Source organism: Haliaeetus leucocephalus, unplaced genomic scaffold (genome assembly GCF_000737465.1).
Source record: "Haliaeetus leucocephalus isolate CR32 unplaced genomic scaffold, Haliaeetus_leucocephalus-4.0 Scaffold184, whole genome shotgun sequence".
Taxonomy (NCBI): Eukaryota; Metazoa; Chordata; class Aves; order Accipitriformes; family Accipitridae; genus Haliaeetus; species Haliaeetus leucocephalus.
The window spans coordinates 1,697,320-1,712,423 of NW_010972620.1; the positions used below are offsets into that span (position 1 = coordinate 1,697,320).

Sequence of the window (15,104 nt, forward strand, 5' to 3'; positions counted from 1 at the left end):
GCCCGGGCCCCGCGGCGCCTCGGGCTGCGGCCCTGCGCCCGCGGGAGCCGCCGCAAAGTCGCCGCCGTGGCCGCCGGCGGGAAGGGGCTCTCCGCTGGCCGGGGGCTTTGGCCTGAGGTGTCCGGCCCGGATCTCGCAGCCGCTCCGGGATGAGTTCCAAACCGGTCTGATCCCGGGCCCTGTTTTTCCATGTGGGCTTCGTATGTAGTAGTCCCGTCCTTCCTGTGCCTCTGGTGAGAAGGCAAATGATTAAACTTATTAAATGTTGCACGGGCTGATGCATAAGTTTGCCCCTGGAATGGAAGCCAAGGATGACTGCGCTGTAGCTGTCTCTCGCTGACTGCCACATGTAAAGCTGGGCTGGTTATATTTATCAGCTGTCTCCTTTCAGGCTAAATATATGGCTTTGACGCTTCTTTTTTTTATGGTATCCTATTTTAAGCTCTTAGCAAGACCGTTTAGACCCTTCATTGTCACAGGGCTGATTGCAGGATGACACTTAAAGACATCCAAAAATTACAGATGATGTACAGGTCTTGAAATGACAGCTGAAGAGGCTGCGTAGTTTGGGGACTATACATAATGCAAGTCCTTGGTGTTTTAATATGAAAACATTAAATAAAATACTGCACGTCCTCAAGATTTCTAATCTAAAATTCGCTGTAAAAATCATTCACGCAAAGATAAAAAAGATGAAAGATAAAATCAGCTTCAATCAACTTCCAAAGATGAAGTTGTATTTTAGCAGTCCCTTTACTGGAAAGGATGCACATACAGTAGTATATAAACTTCAATTAAACTTCAGAATTCTTGGGCAGAGTAAGTTGTACTTACTTGGTGAGCAAGTCACGTTGTTGGAATATTGACCTTAAACTGTTTAAATCTGACATTCTATCGTTGCTCTCCTGGTATTGAAGAGCAGATTTAAATTCACATCTCTTGCACTGCTGCAAGTCTACTAAATTCAGACAAACTGAAAGAGTAGAGTTGAGCTGAAGGGAGCATTCTCTAGACAAATGTTAGCAATAATGAGTCTCAGTAGACTGAGTCAAGTCTTGCAAACTGCAGGGGCTCAATCTCACCATGGCTGAGTATAATAAAGGGTGAGAAGTTGTACCTAAGGCAGATTGTATGTTGCAGGAAGCAGTTTAATGTCAAACTGACATTTCAAATTGGAACATTCAGTGCAATTTCCAGACTTTTACGTGTTTGCATTTTATACATAAGGCTCAAGTGAGCATTTAGGAGCACTTTATGCTTGAGGTTCTCAGGACCTTAACATACATAGAAGATGTTTGGAAATAGAAGAGCTTGAATGATTGTAAATATGTACAGATATGTAAGAAAGGCTGCTTTTCCTTGTAAATGATAAATGTAGGTCAAAGCCAACCCTTAGGTATTGTTAATATCTGGCATTGCTTTGTAGTCAAGGATGTAATGCAACTTTTGGGAGTGTTTTATTGTTGCAGATACTGAGTTTGCTTTCTGTTAGAGATCTCGGATAACCCGTGACTTCTTGGTCACCTTCTGTAAAGACATACATTTTCTCAGATTGAAAATTTAGCTTAATTCTGGATTTTGGGTTAGCAGTAGATGAGTTGTCAATGTGTATCAGGTGAGTTCTTGTCACTCAGAGCTTCATTTGCTGTTTTGGCTACCATTTAGCATTTTAAGTGGCATAACAGAAAACAATAGAAAAAATGTAATTCTGACAGCTATTCAGGGGCTAAGGCTTTACATTTTGTCTGTTACAAACCTTTGTTTCCATAACTTAGAGCTTCTACTGTAAGGCATGGTGATGTGTGCTGTATTTGACTCTTCATGTTCACTTTGTGTGTGCTTTTACTACAGTGTCTGTTAAATTAGCCTTAATTATTTGACTTACTCGTAAGAACTTGCTTGACCAGAGTTAATTAAAAGTTTCAAAACAATATGAATTAATTTTGTGCTTTGTCCAGTTGGTTATCGACCACCAAGAGCTGTGGTTGGAATGGCCTGGCATTGTTGCAAGATTAAACTTGCCTTTCAAGTTTATTTTCATAAATAAGAAATTGTAAAGCTGAGCAATAATTGTCTCAAAAGCAGCACTGATATAGAATAACAGTGTAAATTATGGATGGAGGATAGCTTTATTAAAATTCGCTTGGTGAATAAAAAGTGCTGCTGAATACTGTCACCCTTTAACCTTAATTATCTTTAAATGTAACACTATGTTTTTTCTAGAAGGGAACTTGCTCATCTTATGCAAGCTCATTATTTGCATGAACTAAGTCCTGAATACATGCTCTTGTGGTCCTTAAATTAAAACAGCACTGCTGCTTTCAAAATACATCTCGGCCATGTTTAACTTCAGTTCGAAGATTCCAAAACTTAGAAGCTCTGTGATGGCTGAGCACCTTGAGCAGGCCCCTACTTTAATCCTTTCTGCCATTATTTCTTCAGGAATGTAGTGATTTCTGAAGTACTTAGTGGGAAATTCTGACTACACCCCTCAGCCTTTAAGAATACACACATTTCCTTTTAGCTGTATTCGACTTCTCCTTATCTTTTAAACCTGTTTGCTTCCCATTCTCATTGTTCTTTTGTCTTGCTTTTCTGCGGTTAAGAGTACTGAGAGTAGGGCCTGTGTGTCTGCCGGTAGCTGGCTGCTGTTTCGGTATTTGCTTGTGGATGGTATTCTGTATTTTGTACTGAGCAGAACGTGTGGTATATCATAGATGGGAGTTGCTGTGATGCTGAGAGATCCTGTTAGTAACAGCAGCTGCTTAGGGAATGAATAAATGGGGCACTGGTTTCAGCAGCAAGGCTGATTTAAAAAACGTCTGAGCTTTCAACTGGGCTGTAGCAGCTTGTGGTGTAAGTGTTCTACAGACTGAATCTCTAGACCATTGAGTTTAAAAAAAAAATCAGAACAACTTTTCTGAGGGAAGTTTGTTTCTTTCTTGGCTTGAGGGCAGGGCTTTTTTTTTAAGTCAGATTCACTGGATGGTTTGCATCTTGTTGAATGACATTGGTAGGTGCTGTACAACAAGGCTTGTGGTGTATATTCGTTGTCCTTCTTGATGAAACTAGCTTTAAAAGTGGATGTATATATTTTATTAATATGTATGAAGTGCCCAGTCATGCCTTGATGGGTGGAGAGACTTCTCTGCTATCCTGAAATTTTCATGTTAATGGAGAGGTCTGCATTCGCTTGCCAGTTGTGTCATTGAAAGACTGCCACTGCAGTTGCATCTGCCAACATTTTTGATAAGGCCAGCTAAATCAAACCATCAATGAACTTTGGTTAGAGTTGATTAAATTCTGAAAGTTTACAGTGTTAGGCATAAAAACATACATCTTCTGGTTTGCAAGTCTTTTGCTAATTGGATTTTACTTTCAGAATTCCTTGAGGTTGGCAAAAAGCAGCCTGCCCTTGATGTTCTCTATGATGTTATGAAAAGTAAAAAACACCGAACATGGCAGAAAATCCACGAGCCAATTATGCTGAAGTACCTGGAACTCTGTGTGGATCTCCGCAAGAGTCATCTGGCAAAAGAAGGACTGTATCAGTACAAGAATATTTGCCAGCAGGTATGGCTTTTTTTTTTTTTTTTTTTGTAGTAAGCATGGTATATGTCAGCTGATATGATCTAAAGGTAACTGATTGGTCTTGAGTGAAAATTAATTTGCCTTTTAGATGTTCCTGAGTTTGTAGCATTTACATTTTAAATATTTGCTGCCTATTATGGGTGGAAACATCTTCCCATTTTCTGCCTTTGATGTAGGTGAACATCAAATCTTTGGAGGATGTTGTTCGAGCCTATTTAAAATTAGCTGAAGAAAAAACAGAAGCAGCTAAGGAAGAATCCCAGCAGATGGTACTGGACATAGAAGACTTAGATAACATTCAAACTCCAGAAAGGTAGGTGGCCTGTCTTTAAAATGTAGCAATTCACAGCAAAATATCCTTATGTTCATGAAGGATGTATCCTTATTTTCATGAAGGATGTTGGCAGTTCAGAGAACCGAGATATAAAGGTGGTGGATTTGAAATGGAATGCTAGGGGTGTTCTAGAGGTTTGAAGGGTAGGAAGAAAAACAGGAATTTTGCATTGAAGAAAATCCTAAGTCCAAGTAAAGAATAGAAAACATAGACACAGCAGGAGTGGTTCTGGGAGTTGGGTCACTGCTTTCTGGGGTCTGCTCAGATGTGCATCTGTAGTGGTATTGGAGAGTTTATTATTGAAAGCTTCTCATTATCAGTTGATGTACAAATGCTATTAATTATATTGGACCAATTTAATTCCTGTATGTGATAACCTTCAGTCTTTCTGACCACATTGTGCAGGTACAAACAAAAGGAAATGTTACTTTATACTGGCTCAGGTAACTGATGAGATAATAGAAGAAATGGCATAAAAAGTAAATTCAGAGTGTTATTATTAATTGGATGGATAATGAGAACGTAGAAGGAATGGAAAAAAGGATCAGTAAATATATCTGCTTTAGGTTGTATATAGACCTTCACTGGCAAGTAGTGTCAGGTTAGGCTGAAACCACTCTCCAGCTCTGCGAGAAGTCACTATTCTGTTGTCAGAATGTTTTGTAGGAGAACTTCCTAATCTGCTTCAGGCAAAGTGAGGTTATCTCCAATTCCATATTTATGTTCTTCAGATGAATCTGTTGATTTAGGGAATGGTCACATACAGGTACATATGTGGTGACATCTGTGGAAGAGGGGTGACAAGATGGGGGTGATGAAATGTTTTAAAGCATTCCAGTTGAGTTTGGAAGAGGCCATCTGCCCATATCCTTTAAAAAAATCAAAAGGTGTAGGGAATAAATTAAAATTTCCATAAGCCAAACCACATTAAAACTTGCATAAGATATCAAAAGAAGTAATAAAAGGATCTTCAGCCATAAGTGGAGAATTCTAGAAAAAATTGTGGTAAAATTCTGAGGAAGTGGGTTGAAATTAGCCATCCTAGGTGTGGTCTGACGATTAAAGTAATACTTTGCTACTGATTTTTGTAAGAATATTCATTCTGAAATAAAAGAAAGAGGTAGGATTTTAGAGCATGGCAATTACCCTGTCTGAGGTGAACGGAAAAGTTGTCTTTCTCTTCGTGTTGGGTGACAGTGTAATTCCTGTCCTAGAGTTTTGAAAATATCAGCAGATATTGTGGGTACTAAAGCTCTGCAGATACTCATCTGAGCACACAGTGTGTTTTCTCATCATCCGTATGCAGGACTGAGTAGTGGTCTGAACAGTTGCGGATGTGTTATCTTGATCGTAATAACATTTGGGTCTTTAGTATGAGTTTTGAAGGAAGGAAGTAGTATGTGGAGTTAAAAATAAGATAAAATTCAGCACAGGCTTGCCAAAGGGTAGATGATATATGATTATGTTAGAATTTTCTTTGGTAATTTAATTTTTTAGGTTTAAGAAATGCCAGAGATGTAACCTGGGGAAAAGTAAAGCTGTTGATACCATACCAGAAGGGATCTTTGCAGTTGAATTGGAAGGGAACTAAGACATTACCAAGTTAGAAACTGATGACATATAATGACGAAAGGAGATAGGGAGCAAGAGTGAAGTTAGTGGGAATTCTTTCAATTAAAGTCTTGGCACGGAAACTAAAAAAGTCAAAGTTGTATCTGCTGCTGATAGAAAATTGGAAGAAATTATGAAAGTATGGGACATTTTGTCTTGTGTAGGCGACTATGAGGAATAGAGTTTCAGTAGTCAAATACTGCTCACAAAGACATGGAGTTACATGTTAACAGCAAGGCTCTGGTAGAAGTTGGGAACTCATTGGTTGCAAAAAATGAAACGGTTACAGACCTGTCTTCAGTAGTTGTTCCAGGATGGCAATACTATTCATGTTGTTTCCAGTGCCTGAAATAGTCTTTGTTACAGAGGAATCCCACTAATAGACATTGAAGATTGACTGCTCTTTTCCTTGTTCTCTTTTATATAACTGAGGACTAGAAAATGTGTCTTTTCAGTCACACTTCTTTATCTGAACAGCCACAGTTTCTTTTGTGTTTTTTAGGTTCTGTTTTCTAGACTTCTTGTACTTTTTTGCTGGATTCACTGCTTGATCTGTTGGAGAAGGTGCTGGTGAAATGTCATCTTTAATGTTGTATGTAGTACTAGTGCTCAAGGAAGGAAAATAGAACTGGAAGCAGTGTAGTAGAAGAGTTACAAGAGTTGAGCGTTTATATTAGAAGCATAGTTCAAAAAGGATTTTAAAATTGAAAGCTTAGGGAAGATGATTCTTTGTAAGTTTGTCATGCTGGGTGGACTGTTTAGCAGAAAGAGATCATGTGGGCTGTAGCACTGAATTTGTCTCAGTGTCTTGGGAATCCTTTCCAGTCTTGTATTTCTGTGAATGAGAGAATGCAGTTATGGCCACTAAATGCAAGATTATCATATCTTAATTCTGATATCTTTAAGCATCTTTTTCGTGTCAGAATTTTTAAAGGATTCAATACTTCAGGTATTCTAGTTTTTGATGTCTGCAGATTGTAAAGCACACATTGCTTCTGTGTCATATGTCAACAAGAAGTGAGCTCTCTCTGGCAGCATTGCTGGTGACTGAAAAGGAAGTTTCAGCAAGTAGGAAAGTATCTGAGTAGACAGTGATATTTGAATCCTAACAGAGGTACAGTGCGCAGCTCCCTGGTAGAAGAGGGAAGGTGAAAATCCTAGAATTAGTTTCCTTTGGCTTACTCATGTGAAGGATACAAAAGCTCCTGATGTCCCTTACCTCTGGAGCTTGTACATGTCAGTCATATATGTAGGGGCCAAAGTTTGAAACTTAACAGCAAGAAAAGTTGTCTCCCTTTTTCTTTAAAGAATGTAGATATCTGAGGGACCAATTTGAAAATAAGCAATAGACTGTTCAGCAGCAATTAGCTGTTCAGATTCATTCAGTCTCATCTTAGATCTTGATAAGAAAAGTTGGTGAGAATTGTGGGGAATAAAACACTTGTTTTCTCCCCACCCCCCCCTTTACCCCCTTACCCAACTGTAGTGTTCTTTTGAGTGCTGTAAGTGGAGAAGACACTCAGGATCGTACTGACCGACTGCTTTTGACACCTTGGGTTAAATTTCTGTGGGAATCGTATAGACAATGTTTGGATCTTCTCCGAAATAATTCTCGAGTGGAACGCCTGTACCATGATATTGCACAGCAAGGTAAGTGGAAAAGATGGAAACTTGATGAGATCTAGGACTTCTATATTGCATCGTGTAAAACTAGAAAATTAAAGGTTATTTCTATTTGAATATTGCTTCAGAGCTGGAAGTACGTTAATCTCCTAAGCATGGGTATGTACACACATATTATTCTTAAAATTACAGAGGTTCCTTAAAATTACTGAGGTTTCTGGACACGGATCTTTTCTTGTAACAGAACCTGCACATACTGAGAATATGAGAATTACTCATGCTGTCTTTATTTTTTCTAACTTACTGATCAAAATTAATAGTGTTTTCACTTTGTTATCCTGAATGGCTAATGTGTCTTCCATTAACGTATTCTATGTCAGCTAACGTCAAAAACTAGTGTACACAAAAGGATACTGTAAAATTACGATGTGCTATCAATTTTGACACAGACGTAACTTAGCAAAATATAATGCAGAAGGTAATAGGAAAAAGTCTAGTCCAATTCTTTCTGGCAATATTCTGCAAAAATTTATGTTATAAGAATGAATGCTTATGTGTTAATCTTAAGGGTGAGAGATGATCAGAAAAATGTTTTCCTTTGTATGTATAACTTAGGGCTTTGTATTTTTGAAAGAGAGTCTCTTAGATTTTTAATTCAAATTGTGCAAGTACATTAGGAAAGATGACTGTCAGATGAGTTCTAGGTGCTTTAGTGTATTTGCACTTAGTTGAAAGTAAAAGCTAGAATCACTGCTTAAATTAGAACATTTTTAAAGAGACCCAAAGTATTCCCTTTGCTCCTTAAGCTTAATTATGTAGAAGCATCTTCATTTTTTGAGGTCAAGATGGAAGTGCTCTGTGTTGTCACTTATTCATTATGTGTGACAGATTGCATCGTTTGATGTGGTTTTGGACTGTAAATGGAGATTCTTTAAACGTACTGGTTTACTTATTTGAATGCCATTTAGAACTACCATGAAGTCACCATTAGTGAGCATTCTTAATTTACATCGTTCATTTTTGCAGCTTTTAAGTTCTGCCTGCAGTACACTCGTAAAGCTGAGTTCCGTAAACTCTGTGATAACCTGCGAATGCATTTGGGGCAGATCCAGCGTCATCATAACCAAAGCACAGCAATCAACCTCAACAATCCTGACAGTCAGTCAATGCACTTGGAGACCAGGCTTGTGCAACTTGACAGTGCTATTAGCATGGAGCTGTGGCAGGTATGCAGCAGGGCTCCTGTAATGACACTGTAGTCTACAGCTTTTCCAGAGTCTGTTCCACGCAGATCATGTTTCATGGTATATACTCCAAGGTAAAGACGGGATAATAGCTAAAGAATGAAGTTTTAGTGTCTAGAATGTGGTACTATATGTGTACTGAATACTTAGTCTGATGTTGCTGCATAGCATTTCAAACCAAGCTTCTGCTGGTAGTAGTAAATGGTAAAGTAGCTGAAGTCACTTTGAGTTGTGAAAGTGAGAAGTTGATGATGACACCTTCACCTCTACCATCTTCAATTCTCATGAAGACCTTCCACTGGGAAGTGGTTGGTAAACGTTAAAGCCTGCTATTAGGCTGGGGCTCCAGCATTGCTGGTTGAATTATGTTAGTGTCTAGCCAGTAAGGGCACTCCAAAACAAGTTTTTCAAAGAGGTGCTTTGTTTTTCCAACCTTTCTAATGTCAAATTCCTTAAAAAGCCAGGATTGTCATTTTTGGTTTTGTGAACTAGGAGAATGTTCTCTGTCGTGTTATTTCCTTTTTAGGTATGTAAGCAATTACATGTAAGGCATTTCCAAGATTATATGTATTTTTAGGGAAACTATACCCATTTTTGATCACAAAAACTATTTTTATGAAAAACGGTAAAACCAGTAAATAGTATAATTAGTATAACAGTAAAATAGTAGAGTTTTTATAATTCTGGTTTAGTTTTTTTTCCCCCCTTGGTTTGTAGCTTGAAAATCTGAAAGAAACCAGTTTGCAAAAAACTACATGAACTAATCATTAACCACTAAATTCAAAGCAGATAGTTAATGGATTTGCAGTATGTCCAAATAATTTCTTTATTAAGAAAGAAGTATTTCATTTCATGTAGCTGGCGAAACTGAAGATCATATCTCCCAATGTTATTAAATATATTATACTCTTATAACCTTTAGTGAATGTATATTTTTCCCTTTTTTGGGGGTTGCAAAAAACTTCCTAAAAGTAGTGTGTTTGGTTTTTTTAGGAAGCTTTCAAAGCAGTGGAGGATATTCATGGGCTATTTGCACTGTCTAAGAAACCACCCAAACCACAACTGATGGCAAATTACTATCACAAAGTTTCAACTGTCTTCTGGAAATCAGGAAATGCTCTTTTTCATGCATCCACACTTCACCGACTTTATCACTTATCAAGAGAAATGCGAAAGAATCTCACGCAAGAGGAGATGCAGAGGTGGGGAAAGATACTTAATGTGATCTTAGATTCTATTTTTAACTCTGTACATCCAAAAATAGACTTAATTGTACCCCAAAAGAAGCAGCTGACGTGTATGGCTATGAGCAGCTCTGCTTAAAATGGCCAGTACTAATTGCCTCAAAAGAAACCTAGAGCAAGAAGAATATTTTACAAAGCTACGGTGTAAATAATGTAAACATCAGGATCACTTTAGTTAAGTTTCCTTCTCTGTTACTGACTGGGAAGCTAAGCAAGTTAATAAATATCTGTGGTTTGCTTCCTTTTTCTCTTCCGAGTGGTGATATTTACTTCACAAGATTTCATTATAACTATTATAAACTTTTCCTTAATACATAAAAGTCTGTGTAGCCAAATGGCCTTTAAATTTTTTGGTAATAAGTATGATACTGGCAAGGCTTTTGAGGCATGCAGAATCATTGACTGCATTAACCTCTGAAGTTCATGTACAGGCTTTTATAGAATCAGAATCTGGTGGGAATAAATACTCTATGGAAATTCTTATATTCCTGTTCATCTGGGTACTAAGGTAAAAATTTAAATATTTAATGTCATTTGTATTGTTAGATCAAAAAGTACACCTGGCTTGCACAGTAAATTTTAAAAATCAATGCAATCAAAATAATTGGTATGGATTTGCAGCTAAAATAGGTTGAAAAGGTGCTGCTTTCTGCTGTTTTCATTATTTTATAGGATTTTGATATTTACAGAGGTAGCTTAAGTTTCTTAGCATTTCTCTGTGTGTGTGTGTGTATAAATCTAAATACATACGTAAGTAATGAAAAAATGTTATCAATCTTTCCCCTGGTTACTGAAGAACACTGCATTCTGTACTTTTATTGCGCAGCTGGCATCTTTTCTGTTATTGCTGGTATTTTTACACAGTTTTGCATCATGAATGTTACTCATTCCTACTCTTGAGTTGGTATGTATATGAAAAGGAATTAATTAGTGTTCTCTTGCAGTTCATCTTTTGTGGTTATACTTTGTCAACAGGATGTCCACTCGAGTCCTTTTGGCCACTCTGTCAATTCCTATAACTCCTGAGAGAACTGATATTGCTCGCCTTCTGGATATGGATGGCATCATTGTTGAGAAACAGCGACGTCTGGCAACCTTGTTGGGTCTTCAGGCCCCACCTACACGTGGCAGTCTCATTAATGATATGGTAGGCAGTGGTGTTTAGACAAGCGGCTTTTAAACACTGAGTGCTCTTTCTGGACTATTTTCATTCTAAAGCACTGTACTTGTTATGGGACACAGTTTAAAAGTTAAAATGGCTATATGGTTAATTGTATGACTTACGGTATAGTGTAAAAATTTCAGATTCACAAGAAGGACTGTTTGGAAATGGCAGCAATAACGGGAGGCCTGAATGCTTGTATGCACTAAAGAGTCAGATTCAATATTGTCCTTTATGTCATGCAAACAGCAAATGTTGTTTTGAAACTGAGAGGTCTGAAAAGGGTTGTGAGCTAGAACTTTGGTTTTTTTCCCCTACTCTAAGGTGTGTAATTAACTGAACCAAGTGCTTATTTTTCTGTTTTAAATGTATTTTGGATAACCATAGGTCCTTACAGCCCACTAGTTGTTATCTGACCTAAGTGGTTATGAAAACTTCCTTGTGTTTAATTTGAAGGGAGGTTAGGTTTACCTATCTTCAGACCTTCCCAGATATTCATAAACAAATTAGGCATTCATTCATTGGTAGGTATTTTCAGAGGATGTGTGAATTTCTTGCAGCATTTGCATGCACGCCTAAAACTTACATTCAATGTTCATTTTATGTTTTGCGTGAATTCCTCTGTTACCTCTCCAGTTTGCCTTAAAACCACAATTTAAAGCTTCAGAAGTTTACTCATGAACTGAGATGTGTGGTTTTAGTTTGGATGTGGACCTACATGTGTGTAGTAGGACTTGTGTCTTAGAAATGGCTAATAAGTTGAGGGTGGTACTCTATTCTAAATATTTATCTTGTTTATATGGTTTTTGTCTACTTTTCCATTTTTAAATACAGTTAAGTGGTGTAGTGTAGAGTTACTGTCACTGCAATTAAGAATGCTGTAATAAAGAGTAAGTAGTCTCCTGTATTAAAAGGTACATGTGGTGCCTGTTTAACTTATTGAATATAAAAATTCTTATAGCATAACGATTTGTTAATATTATATTTATTTTAAGATCTTTGGATTTTTTTGTTGACTGTAGGTAAGGTTCAACGTAGTGCAATATGTTGTTCCAGAAGTGAAAGAACTTTACAATTGGCTTGAAGTAGACTTTCACCCGCTCAAGTTATGTAGCCGTGTCAGCAAGGTAAGTTTTGTAGCTCTGTTTTTATGTAGCAACAGATATTGACTAATAGTCTGTTATTTGAGTATTGATTTGTGGTAAATACCAACTAGCTGCTTCTGTTGCCAGAATTTTCAATGGTAGGCTTTATTTGGTCAAATTCCATTACAATGACAAATACATAGCATCTGATACACATAGTACACACATAGTACACCAGGTTATTGAAACAGAATGAAAATTCATTCAGGTCTCTAGGGTGCTATTCAGAGGGCCCTTATTAAGGTGCAGAGTTTTGGGAACATATCAGAAGGTCTTGTGGGTGTGGAGATGATACTGAGTTTAAAGGTGCAGAAATGAGAAAACTGTGTGCGCACACGTGCATATGCTTACAAGTGGGTTGTGTGGGAAGTGGAAAAATATACCAATGATTGTTTTTACTGTTAAAATGTAGAGTATTGGGAGGTAAAATAATGTGAGAGCTGTTGATTAGGTTAATGAAAATTCTGCAATTGATGAAGCACATCATGTTCTTTTTCTTTGATAGTGGGAACAAAGATATTTGAGGTGCTAAAAAGAACTTGAAGGTAAATTAACAGTGTGGTAAATGTTGCCAGTACTGTCAGTCGCCTTCATACAAAAAATGTTAGCTATCCATTATAAATAAAAGTGTTCTCATCAAAAGATACACTTCAATAAAACTCTGTAGTATCTGGACAGAAGTGCTGTTGTTTCATGAGCTGTAAACTGGAAGTATATAAGAGCCATGCTTTGTACTTCAATGCTGAAATTTTTAAGGGTTGATGCAGGTAGAGTAACTTTTCAGAATTTTTATAGGTTCTGAACTGGGTGAAAGACCAAGCTGAAAAGGAACCTGAACTGCAGCTGTATGTTCCTCACCTGCAAAACAATACCATTCTTCGCCTTCTGCAGCAGGTATGAGTAAAGAAAATGTATGTTCCTAAGTATACATAAGTTAGAAAATGCTCTGGAAGAACATGAAGTGGAAACTTCCATGCCAAAGTAAATGTTATCCATCAAATAGAAGACCGTCATGATTTTAAAATAATTTTTTCCAGTATATAACCTGTATCTTCAGGTTTGTATATCATTTAGGTACAGCTGTAGTAGCTATACTTAATAGTGGTTGCATACAGTGGCGTGATCTCCTGCCTAAATTTTCTTCATTATGGATATATGATGTCTTAAGGTAATTCATCGTTTCTTAAAACTTTTTTTTGGAGTAAGGTCTGGGTGGGAGGTTTGGTGTTTTTGTGTCTAGGTGTTTTATAAAATGCACATTTCATTGACCTGCTTTCGTTACAAGTGACAAGCAGTGTTATTTCTGATGTGCAAAAGGAACAGTTGAAGGCTAATTAGCAGCATAGCTGTAAGTAGTTATTGCTGCCAGTCTCCTTCATACAAAGAAGCCATTCAGGAACGGCATTTAATCTCAGGTTAAGACTGAATACAGTACAGAAATAAAATCCCAAAACCATATTTGTAATTGTATTAATATGTATACATTAATTTATTGGCGGTTTAGTAAGTTAGCTTTAGAGCCCATACAACAACTTTTATTTCTGATCTCTTTTTAATGAGGAAAAATACCTAATGTTTCTGTTGACATACAGGTGGCCCAGATTTATCAAAGCATTGAATTTTCTCGTCTGGCTACCCTGGTTCCTTTTGTTGATGCTTTCCAGCTGGAACGTAGTATCGTTGATGCAGCCAGACATTGTGACTTACAAGTAAGTGCTGTGAAGAGACTTCTGTGAAATGATGTATGGATTCATGTGTATTACCTTGGATAAAAACTAACTTGTTGACATTGAACCCAGGGAAGACAATTGATTCTGACAGATGGAGATAAACTAGAGTAAAAGATGCATGTGACAATATATTAAGAACTGACAATTGTTTGGATTCTGGTGTGTATTTTTGATTTAGGTCAACCACCATTAATGTAAGTCCAATAGAAGTAAAAGTTGAAGTAAAATTCACTGAAACTTGCCCTGTGAGCCCGAGTCATTTAGTCCAGCATATCCTGAAGCAAGTCTAACAAACAGGGTTGCGAATTTCTGACTATGCTGGATTAGTTGTGCAAGACTAAAGAGCTAGCAGTCGTTGATGTTGGTTTTTATGTAACCAAGTGACTGAAGTAAAACACCAGTGCCCGAGATGCGCACTGACGTCTGAGATGTTTCAGCTGCTGTTGAAGATTGCATTGTTGGTAAAGTTGTCTGTATTGAAAGAACAACTGCCTGTAGTGAAATGTTTAAGCTGGTGATGAGATACAAGTAGTTTTTAGCTGAGGTTGCTTAGTATTATCCATTTAGGTTTTTAGCTGAGATTGCTTAGTAATTACCCATTTAGGTTTTTAGATAAAGCTGACTTAATTCATTTAGGTTAACACACAACTTTAGCTTATATTTTAGATGAGTTGAAATTGTCTGCCTTAAAGTCAGGATTCTTGTTTCGTGTATTGCTAATGTGGAGGAACAGGCAAGAATGATTTGTCCTGCAGTGCTCATTTCATAGAATCATTGAAAGTTTAGCCTCTTCCAGTGATTGATTTTTTTAAATTTTTTTTTTTTTATAAACTGTGGAAATCAAACAAACTTTTGTTCACAGTGCTATTTTTCTTCCACTAATTTGACATTTCTTATAGTGTGGTATAGCTAAAACTTCTTAAAGTAATTTCTGCTTAGAGCTTCTGTTGACTCATATTGGTCATAGGCAGAGCAACAGAGAAATTGTTTAATAAATGACAGAATCCTTTCCCTTCCTATTTTTTTTGCAAAGGTTCGCCTTGATCATACTACCCGGACACTGAGTTTTGGCTCAGATTTGAATTACAGTACTAGAGAAGATGCGCCACTAGGCCCTCAACTACAAAGCATGCCTTCTGAGCAAATTAGAAATCAATTGACTGCTATGTCCTCAGCTCTGGCTAAGGCTCTTGCAGTCATTAAGCCTCCTCACTTACTGGTAAGTCATTTTAAGTCTTCTGAAAACGTTGACAAATTCTGACATTTCCCCCATGTGCATTGTGTGATGTTTATCTGTTGCCCTTATGCAGGCTTTTGTTATTTTTTTTGCCTTTTTTTATTTTTTTGCTTGTCTGATCAAGTGCTCCTTCCAGTAGTCTGTTCTCAGTGCAGTGGTAATCAATATTGTTATTGCTGTCCC

The 15,104-nt window shown here is 37.3% G+C and overlaps 1 protein-coding gene across 3 annotated transcripts in view; it reads left to right on the forward strand.

Moving 5' to 3' along the window:
* The window catches only part of EIF3A (eukaryotic translation initiation factor 3, subunit A), a 35,589-nt gene that overhangs the window by 276 nt on the left and 20,209 nt on the right, over nucleotides 1-15,104 (forward strand). For all 3 annotated transcript variants that reach the window (XM_010564691.1, XM_010564693.1, XM_010564692.1), the window contains exons 2-11: nucleotides 3,383-3,573; nucleotides 3,768-3,904; nucleotides 7,023-7,186; nucleotides 8,186-8,385; nucleotides 9,397-9,605; nucleotides 10,623-10,794; nucleotides 11,832-11,936; nucleotides 12,750-12,848; nucleotides 13,547-13,663; nucleotides 14,718-14,903. In XM_010564691.1, coding sequence (XP_010562993.1) covers nucleotides 3,383-3,573; nucleotides 3,768-3,904; nucleotides 7,023-7,186; nucleotides 8,186-8,385; nucleotides 9,397-9,605; nucleotides 10,623-10,794; nucleotides 11,832-11,936; nucleotides 12,750-12,848; nucleotides 13,547-13,663; nucleotides 14,718-14,903 — 1,580 coding nt within the window. The remainder of the gene's footprint in view (nucleotides 1-3,382; nucleotides 3,574-3,767; nucleotides 3,905-7,022; nucleotides 7,187-8,185; nucleotides 8,386-9,396; nucleotides 9,606-10,622; nucleotides 10,795-11,831; nucleotides 11,937-12,749; nucleotides 12,849-13,546; nucleotides 13,664-14,717; nucleotides 14,904-15,104) is intronic.